This window comes from Pan paniscus, chromosome X, assembly GCF_029289425.2.
Source record: "Pan paniscus chromosome X, NHGRI_mPanPan1-v2.0_pri, whole genome shotgun sequence".
NCBI lineage: Eukaryota > Metazoa > Chordata > Mammalia > Primates > Hominidae > Pan > Pan paniscus.
Genome location: NC_073272.2, coordinates 67,863,240 through 67,878,473, shown reverse-complemented (window position 1 = coordinate 67,878,473; position 15,234 = coordinate 67,863,240). Strand labels below are relative to the sequence as shown.

The 15,234-nt window shown below is 39.6% G+C and overlaps 1 protein-coding gene across 5 annotated transcripts in view; it reads left to right on the top strand.

Annotated features, from left to right (window-relative positions):
- OPHN1 (oligophrenin 1) overlaps positions 1-15,234 on the top strand; it is a 386,455-nt gene that overhangs the window by 204,878 nt on the left and 166,343 nt on the right. For all 5 annotated transcript variants that reach the window (XM_003816906.6, XM_014343473.4, XM_008970014.4 and 2 more), the window contains exons 7-8: positions 12,835-12,945; positions 14,602-14,706. In XM_003816906.6, the coding sequence (XP_003816954.2) occupies positions 12,835-12,945; positions 14,602-14,706 (216 nt within the window). The remainder of the gene's footprint in view (positions 1-12,834; positions 12,946-14,601; positions 14,707-15,234) is intronic.

The window sequence follows — 15,234 nt, the reverse complement described above, 5'->3', positions numbered from 1 at the left end:
CTGGTTATTTTGCTCGTTAGTTGATGCAGTTTCTTCCTAGCCTTGATGGTCTTTACAATTTGGCATGTTTTTGCAGTGGCTGGTACTGGTTGTTCCTTTCCATGTTTAGTGCTTCCTTTAGGAGCTCTTGTAAGGCAGGGCTGGTAGTGACAGAATCTCTCAGCATTTGCTTGTCTGTAAAGTATTTTATTTCGCCTTTACTTATGAAGCTTAGTTTGGCTAGTTATGAAATTCTGGGTTGAAAATTCTTTTCATTAAGAAAGTTGAATATTGGCCCCTACTCTCTTCTGGCTTGTAGAGTTTCTGCCGAGAAATCAGCTGTTAGTCTGATGGGCTTCCCTTTGTGGGTAACCTGACCTTTCTCTCTGGCTGCCCTTAACATTTTTTCCTTCATTTCAACTTTGGTGAATCTGACAATTATGTGTCTTGGAGTTGCTCTTCTCAAGAAGTATCTTTGTGACATTCTCTGTATTTCCTGAATGTGAATGTTGGCCTGCCTTGCTAGATTGGGGAAGTTCTCCTGGATAATATCCTGCAGAGTGTTTTCCAACTTGGTTCCATTCTCGCCGTCACTTTCAGGTACACCAATCAGGCGTAGATTTGGTCTTTTCCCATAGTCCCATATTTCTTGGAGGCTTTGCTCGTTTCTTTTTATTCTTTTTTCTCTAAACTTCTCTTCTCACTTCATTTCATTCATTTTATCTTCCATCACTGATACCGTTTCTTCCATTTGATCGAATCGGCTACTGAAGCTTGTGCATGTGTCATGTAGTTCTCATGCCTTGGTTTTCAGCTCCATCAGGTCATTTAAGGTCTTCTCTATGCTGTTTATTCTAGTTAGCCATTCGTCTAATCTTTTTTCAAGGTTTTTAGCTTCTTTGCGTTGGGTTTGAGCATCCTCCTTTAGCTCGGAGAAGTTTGTTATTACCGATCATCTGAAGCCTTCTTCTCTCAACTCATCAAAGTCGTTCTCCGTGCAGCTTTCTTCCATTGCTGGTGAGGAGCTACGTTCCTTTGGAGGAGAAGAGGTGCTCTGATTTTTAGAATTTTCAGCTTTTCTGCTGTGGTTTCTCCCCATCTTTGTGGTTTTATCTACCTTTGGTCTTTGATGATGGTGACGCACAGATGGGGTTTTGGTGTGGATGTCCTTTCTGTTTGTTAGTTTTCCTTCTAACAGTCAGGACCCTCAGCTGCAGGTCTGTTGGAGTTTGCTAGAGGTCCACTGCAGATCCTGTTCGCCTGGGTATCACCAGCAGAGTCTGCAGAACAGCAAATATTGCAGAATGGCAAATGTTGCTGCCCGATCCGTCCTCTGGAAGCTTCATCTCAGAGGGGCACCCAGCTGTATGAGTTGTCAGTTGGCCCCTACTGGGAGGTTTCTCCCAGTTAGGCTACTCAGGGGTCAGGGACCCACTTAAGGAGGCAGTTCTGTCCTTTCTCAGATCTCAAACTCCGTGCTGGGAGAACCACTACTCTCTTGAAAGCTGTGAGACAGGGACATTTAAGTCTGCAGAGGTTTCTGCTGCCTTTTGTTCAGCTATGCCCTGCCCCCAGAGGTGGAGTCTACAGAGGCAGGCAGGTCTCCTTGAGCTGTGGTGGGCTCCACCCAATTCGAGCTTCCCAGCTGCTTTGTTTACCTACTCAAGCCTCAGTAAAGGCGGACGACCCTCCCCCAGCCTCGCTGCTGCCTTGCAGTTCACTCTCAGACTGCTGTGCTCGCAGTAAGAGAGGCTCCGTGAGCTTGGGACCCTCTGCACCAGGCATGGTATATAATCTCCTGGTGTGCCATTTGCTAAGACCGTTGGAAAAGCGCAGTATTAGGGTGGGAGTGTCCCGATTTTCCAGGTACTGTCTGTCACAGCTTCCCTTGGCCAGGAAAGGGAATTCCGCAACCCCTTGCGCTTCCAGGGTGAGGCGATGCCCTGCCCTGCTTCGGCTGACACTCTGTGGGCTGCACCCACTGTCCAACAAGCCCCAGTGAGATGAACTCAGTAGCTCAGTTAGAAATGCAGAAATCACCCATCTTCTGTGTCGCTCACACTGGGAGCTGTAGACTGGAGCTGTTCCTATTCAGCCATCTTGGAACCTCCAGTTGATATCTTCTTTAATGTTTATTTTTTCTTATTTTCTGCTTACTTTGGATGTGATTTATTCTTCTATTTCTAGTTTCCTAAGAAGGAAGCTTAGATTATTAATAAGAGATCTTTCTTCTATTCTATTATATGCATTTCATTCTATAAATATTTCTCTAAGCGCTGCTTTTGTTGCCCACAAATATTAAATTGTGTTTTCATTTTTATTTAATTCAAAATGTCTTAACATTTCTTATTTTATTTTATTTATTTTTTGTAGAATTGAGGCCTTACCATGTTGCCCAGGCGAGTTTCAAACTCCAGGTTTCAAGTGATCTTCCCGCCTTGCCCTCCTAAATTGCTGAGATTACAGTTGTTTGCCGAGATGCCCAGCCTTACTTTTCTTTGCGTCTTTGACTCAGGTTTCATTTATAAATGTACTGTTTAATCTCCAATTATTTGGGGCATTTTCAGCTTTTAAAAATTGATTTCTGGTATAATTTAATTGTGGTCTAATTGTATATTTCATAAGATTTCTATTCTTTTAGATTTCTTCAGGTGTATTTTATGTCCCAGAATGTGGTCTATCTTGGTGATTTTTCTGTGTGACTTTGAGATGAAAGTGTATTCTGCTGTTGTATCAAGTGTTACAAAGATGTCAGTTAGATTCATTTGATCAATGGTGCTGTTCAGGTCAACGATGTCCATACGGATTTTCTGCTAGCTGGATCTGTCCATTACTATTAGAGGAGTATTGAAGTCTCCAACTCTAATAGTAGGTGTGTCTCTCCTTGTAATTCTCTCAATTTTTACCTCATGTATTTTGATGCTGTGTTGTTAGGCACATTCACATTAAGAATTGTTATGTCTTCTTAGAGTCTTGCCATCTTTATTATTATATTATGATTTGATATCATAATATTTTTCCTTGGTAGTTTTCTTTGTTCTGAAGTATGCTTTTTATGAAATTAATATAGCTACTCTAGCATTCTTTTGATTAATGTTAGCATGATATATCTTTCTTTATACCTTTACTTTTAATCTGTCTTTGTTTTCTTTACATTTTAATTGTTATTTCAATAGGTTTAGGGGTATAAGTGTTTTTTGGTTACATGGATGAATTGTATAGTGGTGAAGTCTGGGCTTTTAGTGTACCTGTCACCCGAATAGTGTACATTATACCGAACAATGGGTAATTTTTCAGCCCCCTCTCACCACCCTTTTTCTGAGTCTCCAATGTCCATTATACCACTCTGCATGTCTCTGCATACTCAGAGCTTAGCTCCCACTAATAAATGGGAATGTGAGGTATTTAATTTGAGTTAGTTCACTTGGAATAATGGCCTCCAGTTCCAGTTTCTGTAAAAGACATTATTTTGTTCTGTTTCATGGCTGAGTAGTATTCCATTGTGTGTGAGTGTGTGTGTGCACACATATATACCTACTATATTTTCTTTATCCAGTAATCAGTTGATGGGCACTTAGATTGATTTCCTGTCTTTGCAATTGTGAATTGTGTGAAGATAAACATAGGAGTGCAGGTGTCTTTTCTGATGTAATGACTTCTTTTCCTTTAGGTAGGTACTCAGTAGTGAGATCTTGGATCAAATAGTAGTTCTACTTTTAGTTATTTGAGAGATCTCTATACTGTTTTCCATAGAGACTGTATGAATTTACATTCCTACCCAAAGTGAATAAGCATTCTCTTTTAACCACATCTGCATCTTTTGTTTTTTGACTTTTTAATAATGGCCTTTCTGAGTGGAGTAAGGTGGTATCTCATTGTGGTTTTAATTTCCATTTTCTTTTTTTTATTTTTATTTATTTATTTTTTATTATACTTTAAGTTTTAGGGTACATGTGCACATTGTGCAGGTTAGTTACATATGTATACATGTGCCATGCTGGTGTGCTGCACCCACTAACTCATCATCTAGCATTAGGTATATCTCCCGAAGCTATCCCTCCCCCCTCCCCCCACCCCACAACAGTCCCCAGAGTGTGATATTCCTCTTCCTGTGTCCATGTGATCTCATTGTTCAATTCCCACCTATGAGTGAGAATATGTGGTGTTTGGTTTTTTGTTCTTGCGATAGTTTACTGAGAATGATGATTTCCAATTTCATCCATGTCCCTACAAAGGACATGAACTCATCATTTTTTATGGCTGCATAGTATTCCATGGTGTATATGTGCCACATTTTCTTAATCCAGTCTATCATTGTTGGACATTTGGGTTGGTTCCAAGGCTTTGCTATTGTGAATACTGCCGCAATAAACATACATGTGCATGTGTCTTTATAGCAGCATGATTTATAGTCCTTTGGGTATATACCCAGTAATGGGATGGCTGGGTCAAATGGTATTTCCAGTTCTAGATCCCTGAGGAATCGCCACACTGACTTCCACAATGGTTGAACTAGTTTACAGTCCCACCAACAGTGTAAAAGTGTTCCTATTTCTCCACATCCTCTCCAGCACCTGTTGTTTCCTGACTTTTTAATGATTGCCATTCTAACTGGTGTGAGATGGTATCTCATTGTGGTTTTGCTTTGCATTTCTCTGATGGCCAGTGATGACGAGCATTTTTTCATGTGTTTTTTGGCTGCATAAATGTCTTCTTTTGAGAAGTGTCTGTTCATGTCCTTCGCCCACTTTTTGATGGTTTTTTTTTTTCTTGTAAATTTGTTTGAGTTCATTGTAGATTCTGGATATTAGCCCTTTGTCAGATGAGTAGGTTGAGAAAATTTTCTCCCATTTTGTAGGTTGCCTGTTCACTCTGATGGTAGTGTCTTTTGCTGTGCAGAAGCTCTTTAGTTTAATTAGATCCCATTTGTCAATTTTGTCTTTTGTTGCCATTGCTTTTGGTGTTTTAGACATGAAGTCCTTGCCCGTGCCTATGTCTTGAATGGTAATGCCTAGGTTTTCTTCTAGGGTTTTTATGGTTTTAGGTCTAACGTTTAAGTCTTTAATCCATCTTGAATTGATTTTTGTATAAGGTGTAAGGAAGGGATCCAGTTTCAGCTTTCTACATATGGCTAGCCAGTTTTCCCAGCACCATTTATTAAACAGGGAATCCTTTCCCTATTGCTTGTTTTTGTCAGGTTTGTCAAAGATCAGATAGTTGTAGATATGTGGCGTTATTTCTGAGGGCTCTGTTCTGTTCCATTGATCCAGTACCATGCTGTTTTGGTTACTGTAGCTTTGTAGTATAGTTTGAAGTCAGGTAGCATGATGCCTCCAGCTTTGTTCTTTTGGCTTAGGATTGACTTGGCGATGCGGGCTCTTTTTTGGTTCCATATGAACTTTAAAGTAGTTTTTTCCAATTCTGTGAAGAAAGTCATTGGTAGCTTGATGGGGATGGCATTGAATCTATAAATTACCTTGGGCAGTATGGCCATTTTCACGATATTGATTCTTCCTACCCATGAGCATGGAATGTTCTTCCATTTCTTTGTATCCTCTTTGATTTCCTTGAGCAGTGGTTTGTAGTTCTCCTTGAAGAGGTCCTTCAAGTCCCTTGTAAGTTGGATTCCTAGGTATTTTATTCTCTTTGAAGCAATTGTGAATGGGAGTTCACTCATGATTTGGCTCTCTGTTTGTCTGTTGTTGGTGTATAAGAATGCTTGTGATTTTTGTACATTGATTTTGTATCCTGAGACTTTGCTGAAGTTGCTTATCAGCTTAAGGAGATTTTGGGCTGAAACAGTGGGGTTTTCTAGATATACAATTATGTCATCTGCAAACAGGGACAATTTAACTTCCTCTTTTCCTAATTGAATACCCTTTATTTCCTTCTCCTGCCTAATTGCCCTGGCCAGAACTTCCAACACTATGTTGAATAGGAGTGGTGAGAGAGGGCATCCCTGTCTTGTGCCAGTTTTCAAAGGGAATGCTTCCAGTTTTTGCCCATTCAGTATGATATTGGCTGTGGGTTTGTCATAGATAGCTCTTATTATTTTGAAATATGTCCCATCAATACCTAATTTATTGAGAGTTTTTAGCATGAAGGGTTGTTGAATTTTTTCAAAGGCTTTTTCTGCATCTATTGAGATAATCATGTGGTTTTTGTCTTTGGCTCTGTTTATATGCTGGATTACGTTTATTGATTTGCATATATTGAACCAGCCTTGCATCCCAGGGATGAAGCCCACTTGATCATGGTGGATAAGCTTTTTGATGTGCTGCTGGATTCGTTTTGCCAGTATTTTATTGAGGATTTTTGCATCAATGTTCATCAAGGATATTGGTCTAAAATTCTCTTTTTTTGTTGTGTCTCTGCCAGGCTTTGGTATCAGAATGATGCTGGCCTCATGAAATGAGATAGGGAGGATTCCCTCTTTTTCTATTGATTGGAATAGTTTCAGAAGGAATAGTACCAGTTCCTCCTTGTACCTCTGGTAGAATTCGGCTGTGAATCCATCTGGTCCTGGACTCTTTTTGGTTGCTAAGCTATTGATTATTGCCGCAATTTCAGCTCCTGTTATTGGTCTATTCAGAGATTCAACTTCTTCCTGGTTTAGTCTTGGGAGAGTGTATGTGTCCAGGAATTTATCCATTTCTTCTAGATTTTCTAGTTCATTTGCGTAGAGGTGTTTGTAGTATTCTCTGATGGTAGTCTGTATTTCTGTGGGATCGGTGGTGATATCCCCTTTATCATTTTTTATTGTGTCTATTTGATTCTTCTCTCTTTTCTTCTTTATTAGTCTTGCTAGCGGTCTATCAATTTTGTTGATCCTTTCAAAAAACCAGCTCCTGGATTCCTTAATTTTTTGAAGGGTTTTTTGTGTCTCTATTTCCTTCAGTTCTGCTCTGATTTTAGTTATTTCTTGCCTTCTGCTAGCTTTTGAATGTGTTTGCTCTTGCTTTTCTGGTTCTTTTAATTGTGATGTTAGGGTGTCAATTTTGGATCTTTCCTGCTTTCTCTTGTGGGCATTTAGTGCTATAAATTTCCCTCTACACACTGCTTTGAATGCATCCCAGAGATTCTGGTATGTTGTGTCTTTGTTCTCATTGCTTTCAAAGAACATCTTTATTTCTGCCTTCATTTCGTTATGTACCCAGTAGTCATTCGGGAGCAAGTTGTTCAGTTTCCATGTAGTTGAGTGGTTTTGAGTGAGATTCTTAATCCTGAGTTCTAGTTTGATTGCACTGTGGTCTGAGAGATAGTTTGTTATAATTTCTGTTCTTTTACATTTGCTGAGGAGAGCTTTACTTCTAACTGTGTGGTCAATTTTGGAATAGGTGTGGTGTGGTGCTGAGAAAAATGTATATTCTGTTGATTTGGGGTGGAGAGTTCTGTAGATGTCTATTAGGTCCACTTGGTACAGAGCTGAGTTCAATTCCTGGGTATCCTTGTTAACTTTCTGTCTCGTTGATCTGTCTAATGTTGACAGTGGGGTGTTAAAGTCTCCCATTATTAAAGTGTGGGAGTCTAAGTCTCTTTGTAGGTCACTCAGGACTTGCTTTATGAATCTCTGTGCTCCTGTATTGGGTGCATATATATTTAGGATAGTTAGCTCTTCTTGTTGAATTGATCCCTTTACCATTATGTAATGGCCGTCTTTGTCTCTTTTGATCTTTGTTGGTTTAAAGTCTGTTTTATCAGAGACTAGGATTGCAACCCCTGCCTTTTTTTGTTTTCCATTGGCTTGGTAGATCTTACATTTTGAGCCTATATGTGTCTCTGCACGTGAGATGGGTTTCCTGAATACAGCACACTGATGGGTCTTGACTCTTTATCCAATTTGCCAGTCTGTGTCTTTTAATTGGAGAATTTAGTCCATTTACATTTAAAGTTAATATTGTTATGTGTGAATTTGATCCTGTCATTATGATGTTAGCTGGTTATTTTGCTCGTTAGTTGATGGAGTTTCTTCCTAGTCTCGACGGTCTTTACATTTTGGCATGATTTTGCAGTGGCTGGTACCGGTTGTTCCTTTCCATGTTTAATGCTTCCTTCAGGAGCTCTTGTAAGGCAGGCCTGGTGGTGACAAAATCTCTCAGCATTTGCTTGTCTGTAAAGTATTTTATTTCTCCTTCACTTATGAAGCTTAGTTTGGCTGGATATGAAATTCTGGGTTGAAAATTCTTTTCTTTAAGAATGTTGAATATTGGCCCCCACTCTCTTCTGGCTTGTAGGGTTTCTGCCGAAAGATCCGCTGTTAGTCTGATGGGCTTCCCTTTGAGGGTAACCCGACTTTTCTCTCTGGCTGCCCTTAACATTTTTTCCTTCATTTCAACTTTGGTGAATCTGAAAATTATGTGTCTTGGAGTTGCTCTTCTCGAGGAGTATCTTTGTTGCATTCTCTGTATTTCCTGAATGTGAATGTTGGCCTGCCTTGCTAGATTGGGGAAGTTCTCCTGGATAATATCCTGCAGAGTGTTTTCCAATTTGGTTCCATTCTCCCCATCACTTTCAGATACACCAATGAGACGTAGATTTGGTCTTTTCACATAGTCCCATATTTCTTGGAGGCTTTGCTCATTTCTTTTTATTCTTTTTTCTCTAAACTTCCCTTCTCTCTTCATTTCATTCATTTCATCTTCCATCGCTGATACCCTTTCTTCCAGTTGATCGCATCGGCTCCTGAGGCTTCTGCATTCTTCACGTAGTTCTCGAGCCTTGGTTTTCAGCTCCATCAGCTCCTTTAAGCACTTCTCTGTATTGGTTATTCTAGTTATACATTCTTCTAAATTTTTTTCAAAGTTTTCAACTTCTTCTCCTTTGGTTTGAATGTCCTCCCGTAGCTCAGAGTAATGTGATCATCTGAAGCCTTCTTCTCTCAGCTCGTCAAAGTCATTCTCCATCCAGCTTTGTTCTGTTACTGGTGAGGAACTGTGTTCCTTTGGAGGAGGAGAGGCGCTCTGCTTTTTAGAGTTTCCAGTTTTTCTGTTATGTTTTTTCCCCATCTTTGTGGTTTTATCTACTTTTGGTCTTTGATGATGGTGATGTACAGATGGGTTTTTGGTGTGGATGTCCTTTCTGTTTGTTAGTTTTCCTTCTAACAGAGAGGACCCTCAGCTGCAGGTCTGTTGGAGTACCCTGCCGTGTGAGGTGTCAGTATGCCCCTGCTGGGGGGTGCCTCCCAATTAGGCTGCTCATGGGTCAGGGGTCAGGGACCCACTTGAGGAGGCAGTCTGCCCGTTGTTAGATCTCCTGCTGCATGCTGGGAGAACCACTGCTCTCTTCAAAGCTGTCAGACAGGGACATTTAAGTCTGCAGAGGTTACTGCTGTCTTTTTGTTTGTCTGTGCCCTGCCCCCAGAAGTGGAGCCTACAGAGGCAGGCAGGCCTCCTTGAGCTGTGGTGGGCTCCACCCAGTTGGAGCTTCCTGGCTGCTTTGTTTACCTAAGGAAGCCTGGGCCATGGCGGGCGCCCCTCCCCCAGCCTTGCTGCCGCCTTGCAGTTTGATCTCAGACTGCTGTGCTAGCAATCAGCAAGACTGCGTGGGCGTAGGACCCTCCGAGCCAGGTGTGGGATATAATTTCGTGGTGCTCCATTTTTTAAGCCCGTCGGAAAAGCGCAGTATTCGGGTGGGAGTGACCCGATTTTCCAGGTGCCGTCCGTCACCCCTTTCTTTGACTCAGAAAGGGAACTCGCTGACCCCTTGCGCTTCCTAAGTGAGGCAATGTCTCGCCCTGCTTCGGCTCGCGCACGGTGCATGCACCCACTGACCTGCGCCCACTGTCTGGCACTCCCTAGTGAGATGAACCCGGTACGTCAGATGGAAATGCAGAAATCACCCGTCTTCTGCGTCGCTCACGCTGGGAGCTGTAGACCGGAGCTGTTCCTATTCAGCCATCTTGGCTCCTCCCCAATTTCTATTTTCTTGATGATTAGTGATGTTGAGCATTTTTTCATGTTATTGGCCATTTGTGCATCTTCTTTTGAAAAATGTCTGTTCATGTCGTTTGCCCACTTTTAAATGGGATTTTTTTTTCTTGCTGATTTGTTGGAGTTCCTTGTAGATTCTGGACACCAGCCCTTTGTCAGCTGTACAGTTTGTGAATATTTTCTCCCATTGTGTAAGTTGCCTATTTACTCTGTTGATTATTTCTCTTGTTGTGCAGAAAGATTTTAGTTTAATTAAGTCTCATTTATTTATTTTTGTTTCTGTTGCATTTGCTTTAGGTGTCTTAGTAATTTTTTTTTATTAGGCCAATTCCTAGAAGTATTTTTCTGTGTTTTATTCTAGAAGTTTTATGGTTTCAGGTCTAACATTTTTGTGTATCTTATTTAAAATGATATCTTTTAGGTAACATAGTTGGCTCTTAATTTTTGTGCACTATGACAGTCTATCTTTTAATTTTTTTAGATCACTGACGTTTAAAATGGTCATAGAGAATGGTGTAATAGTATCTACTATATTGTTTACCATCTTCTACTTCTTGTTTTTGTTTTTATTTTTGTCTTTCAGTCTTCTTTTGACTTCTCTTTTTTAAGAGAATATTTTATATGATCTTATTTTCTGTCTTCTCTTACCATGTAAATTATACTTCTTCTTTTTCATTTTTTAATGGTTGCCTTAGAGCTTGCAATATGCGTTTGTGGTTAGTTTATGTCCACTTTTCAAATTCCAGTAACGTAGTTATGGGTTGTACAGGATCAAAAGACTATTTCCAATTTCTCCATTTAGTCCCTTATAATGGTACTATCATTCTTTTTACTTATTTGTAAGATACAATCACCAAATGTATCATTACAATTATTATTACAGACAAATTCTTATCTGTTAGGTCCATTAAGAATTTGAAAAATAAAATATTTAATCTTCATTTATTTCTTTTCTAGTGCTCTTTTTTTCTTTCTTTTTAGGTCTATATTTCCGACATATCATTTTTCTTCTACTGGAGATCTTTTGTCCTTTCTTGCAAGACAAGTTTAGTGGTGACAAAGTGCTTTAATTTTTGTTTGTTTGAGGAAGTCTTTATTTTACCATCACTTTTGAAGGATAATTTCACAGTTTACACATTGTTAAGTAGTTAACTTTTTTTCTTTCAACATCTTCAAATATTTTATAGCACTCTTTTCTTTCTGCATTGTTTCTTAAGAGAAGTCTGATATAACTCTTTATCCTTGCCCTGCTGTATAGTAAGTTGTTTGTTTTTCTCTCTAGCTTCTTTCAAGATTTTCTCTTGTATTTTATTTTCTGCAGCTTTGAATATCATATACCTACATGGGGATTGTTTGGTATTTATCCTGATTGGTATTTATTAGTATTTATTATATTATTGTATTTATTGGTATTTATCCTGAGCTTTCTGGATGTGGGTTTGATATCTGTCTTTTATTTTGGAAAATTCTCAGTCATTATTGCTTGAAGTATTTCTTCTGTTTCTGTCTCTTTTTCTTCTCCTATTGGTACTCTGAAATTACGTATATTAACATCTTTTGTAATTGTTCACCAGTTCCTGAATATTCTACTCCATGTTTGTCATTCTTTTTTTCTCTTTGCATTTCAGTTTCCCACATTTTTTTTTGACATGTATTTAAGCTTACTGGTTCTTTCCTCACTCTTGTTCAATCTACTGGTGAACCCTTTAAAAGTAGTCTTCATTTCTGCTCCAGTGTTTTTGATTTCTAGTGTTTTCTCTGTATACTCTCTTGCAGTTTTCATCTGCCTGCTACTATTACCCATCTGTTCTTAGGTGCTGTCTGTTTTTTATATTAGAGCCCTTATCATATTAATTATAATTATTTTAAATTTAGTTTTATGTTTCTTTTTTGTTTGTTTCTGAGATGGAGTCTCGCTCTGTCACCCAGGCTGGAGTGCAGTGGCACGATCTCGGCTCACTGCAATCTTCACCTCCCAGGTTCAAGTGAGCCTCGTGCCTCAGCTTCCGGAGTAGCTGGGACTACAGGAGTACAGCACCACACTTGGCTAGTTTTTGTATTTTTAGTAGAGATAGGGTTTCTCCATGTTGGCCAAGCTGGTCTTGAACTCCTGACCTCAGGTGATCTACCCACCTCGGTCTCCCAAAGTGCTGGGATTACAGGTGTGAGCTACCGCACTTGGCCTACGGTCTTATATTTCTACAATGTCTGCCTTACCTACATTTGATTCTGATGCTCCTTTTTTCTCTTCAGACTGTGTTTATTGCCTTTTAATATGCCTTGTAGTTCATTGTTGAAAGCTAGCGGTGATGTTCAGATGAAAGGAACTGAGTGAAACAGGTCTTTAATGTGAGGTTTTGTGTTGAACTGGCTAGGAGCTAGGCTGTGCTTAGTTTGCTGTAGCTGTCATTGTCTGACTCTAAAATTTTCTCTGGCATCATTGTTTGTGTGCTCAGATTTTACCATTTCTTGTTAAATAAGACTTGAGACTTGCAGTTCTTTCTGTTGTAATCCTCTCAGTATTGGCCATAGTAGCATGCTTCTGTTCTTGGGCTTTGGCCCTTGTTAATTTCTTATTCTCTGTATTCATGTCTCTGTAGTGTTTGAGGGAGCAGATTTTCCTCTGACTTCAGTTCTCTGTTGAATATAAGAAAATGTGTGGATTTTACACTTGTTCAGCTTTTTTCTTTTTGTCAGGGTGGATGTAATGACTTCAAGCTTTTTACGTGTTGGACCAGAAACTGGAATCCTGTATCAGTCACTTTTTTATCTCTTGGCTTTAGGTTCTCTATTTCTAAAATAAAAGGTAACATCACTAGTTGGTGGCTAAATGCTCATCTAGCTCTAGCATTCTGTTCAATCCTTAAGTACTGACTTTCATGAATGAATATCCCAATATGTAATGTTTGTTTTCCTTCTTCTACAGGCAGACCTACAGGTGGACAAGGAGAGGCACAATTTTTTCGAGTCCTCTCTTGATTATGTTTATCAAATCCAGGAAGTTCAGGAGTCCAAGAAGTTCAATATTGTGGAGCCTGTAAGTTTTCTCTGTTGATGAATGGTCTAAAAATATTTATCAAATGCCTGGTAAATGTACAAACTTTGATCATAAAAACAGAATCCCAAAGAACGTGAAGGATAATCAGTGGGAATGTCTAGAACATAGTCTAACTTATGTTTTTCTTGTTCTTTAGTATACTTTTTTTCTCTCTTTCCGCCCAACCCTTTTCTCTCTTTTTCTATGGCTATTTTCTTTCTCTTTACTTTTTTTCCTTTCTCTTTCCTCCCCCCTTCCGGAATTTCTCTACAACTCTTCCTGTTACTTTGTTTCCCTCCCTTCCTTCTTCTTGCGCTTTCAGAAGCTTCTGAAAGTCTTTCTCATATACCAGATACTATGCTAGGGACTCATGTCTCTTGCAATCAGTGACTTCTCATTCTACTACTTTTACTTCTGTCTTGTGTAGTTTTTTCCCATTTCATGTTTTTTCATTCCATTTACTTCGTTTTGTGTAGATTTTTCCATTTCCACATATTTGTTTGAGACAGGGTCTCACTGTCACCCAAACTGGAGTGCAGTGGTGCTATCTTGAGTCACTACAACCTCTGTCTCCTGGGCTCAAGTGATCCTCCCACCTCAGCCTCCTGAGTAACTGGGACTACAGGTGCATGCCACCATACCGAGCTAATATTTTGTATGTTTTTGTAGAGATAAGGTTTCACCATGTTGCCCAGGCTGGTCTCCAACTCCCGGGCCCAAGTGATCCCCCTGCCTTGGCTTCCCAAAGTGCCGGGATTACAGGCATGAGCTACCATACCCAGCCCGTGTATTTGATTTTTAATGGGGTTGAAAATTTACACCAGTATATGTTGTGTATCATTTATATGTCTTTTTCTGCAACCCTGTGAAACATTTCTAATTTTAAAGTTGGTTTAGACTCCTTTGATCTTTTAACATTATGACAGTCTTCATTAAAGTTAGGTAGAAAATCTTGCTTTATTCATTTATCTATTTACTTTCATTCAAGAAATATTTATTGAGCACCTATTGTTTGTGGTTGCTGAGGATATATAGAGGAAAGATGCAGTTCATTTACATACTGTTCAAATGATGAATGTCTTTATATGAGATCTGAGCAAGCTCAGGGTTAATAAATTTGTTAATAGTTCTTTTTTTCTGAAGCTGAGTCAAGGGTAAATGTTTAACCTGATATGAAAACAGTGATGTGTAGACTGGTTTGTGTTTGACTGCATTTAGTGCTATACTGGGTAAACACCATGGAGTTTTTTGTTGTTGTTGTTTGTTTGTTTGTTTTTTGTTTTTTTGAGACAGTCTCACTCTGTCACCCAGGCTAGAGTGCAGTGATGCAATCTTGGCTCACTGCAACCTCCGCCTCCCGGGTTCAAGCCATTCTCCTGCCTCAGCCTCCCAAGTAGCTGGGATTACAGGCGTGCACCACCACGGCCAGCTAATTTTTGTATTTTTAGTAGAGATGGGATGTCACCATGTTGGTCAGGCTGGTCTCAAACTCCTGACCTCACGATCTGCCCGCCTCGGCCTCCCAAAGTGCAGGGATTACAGGCATAAGCCACCACACCCAGCCACACCATGGAGTTTTTTGGTGAGTTCATGTTTCTTTTATTTAGTTTATTAGAAGATGCTGGTGATAAAGTTATTTTTACATGTTTTCCCTAGGTCTTGGCCTTTCTTCATAGTCTGTTCATTTCTAACAGCCTGACTGTGGAGCTCACACAGGATTTCCTCCCATACAAACAACAGCTCCAACTCAGTTTACAGAATGTGAGTTTGCATGTGGATTTTTCTCACCGGTCTTTCCATTCCGATTGAATTTCAGCCCTAGCGACCTTGATTCTTGGAATTCTAGGTTACTGCATCCTAGCCAATTTGTTAGAATATACTGGTGTGGATCACAAATATTTAGTATATCAGACTGTTCTTGCTCTTCCACTTTCACATCTTTCCTGTTTTTGAGGCTGACTGCTGTTCAAACCCACCCTTCCACACACCAACACCTTCATCTATGCAATATTTATTAAGTATTGCTAATTTGCTGCATCTCTCTCAGATCAGGACATAGCTATAGGCTTATTTGAGCCCAGGCCTTAAGCTACTTCCCTGCTCAGTCAAAACACTCTCACTGTGGAATTTATTACCACAAACACTCATTTTATCTTCTCTTTCTTTTCTCAGTACTTATTAATAGAGTCACATAAATTACTTTTAAAGGTTTTCTCTACCTTCTTTGTCATGCTGGTTCTTACAGATGGGCATGTAGGCATAGTGTTCCCATCCTTTTCACATATATTC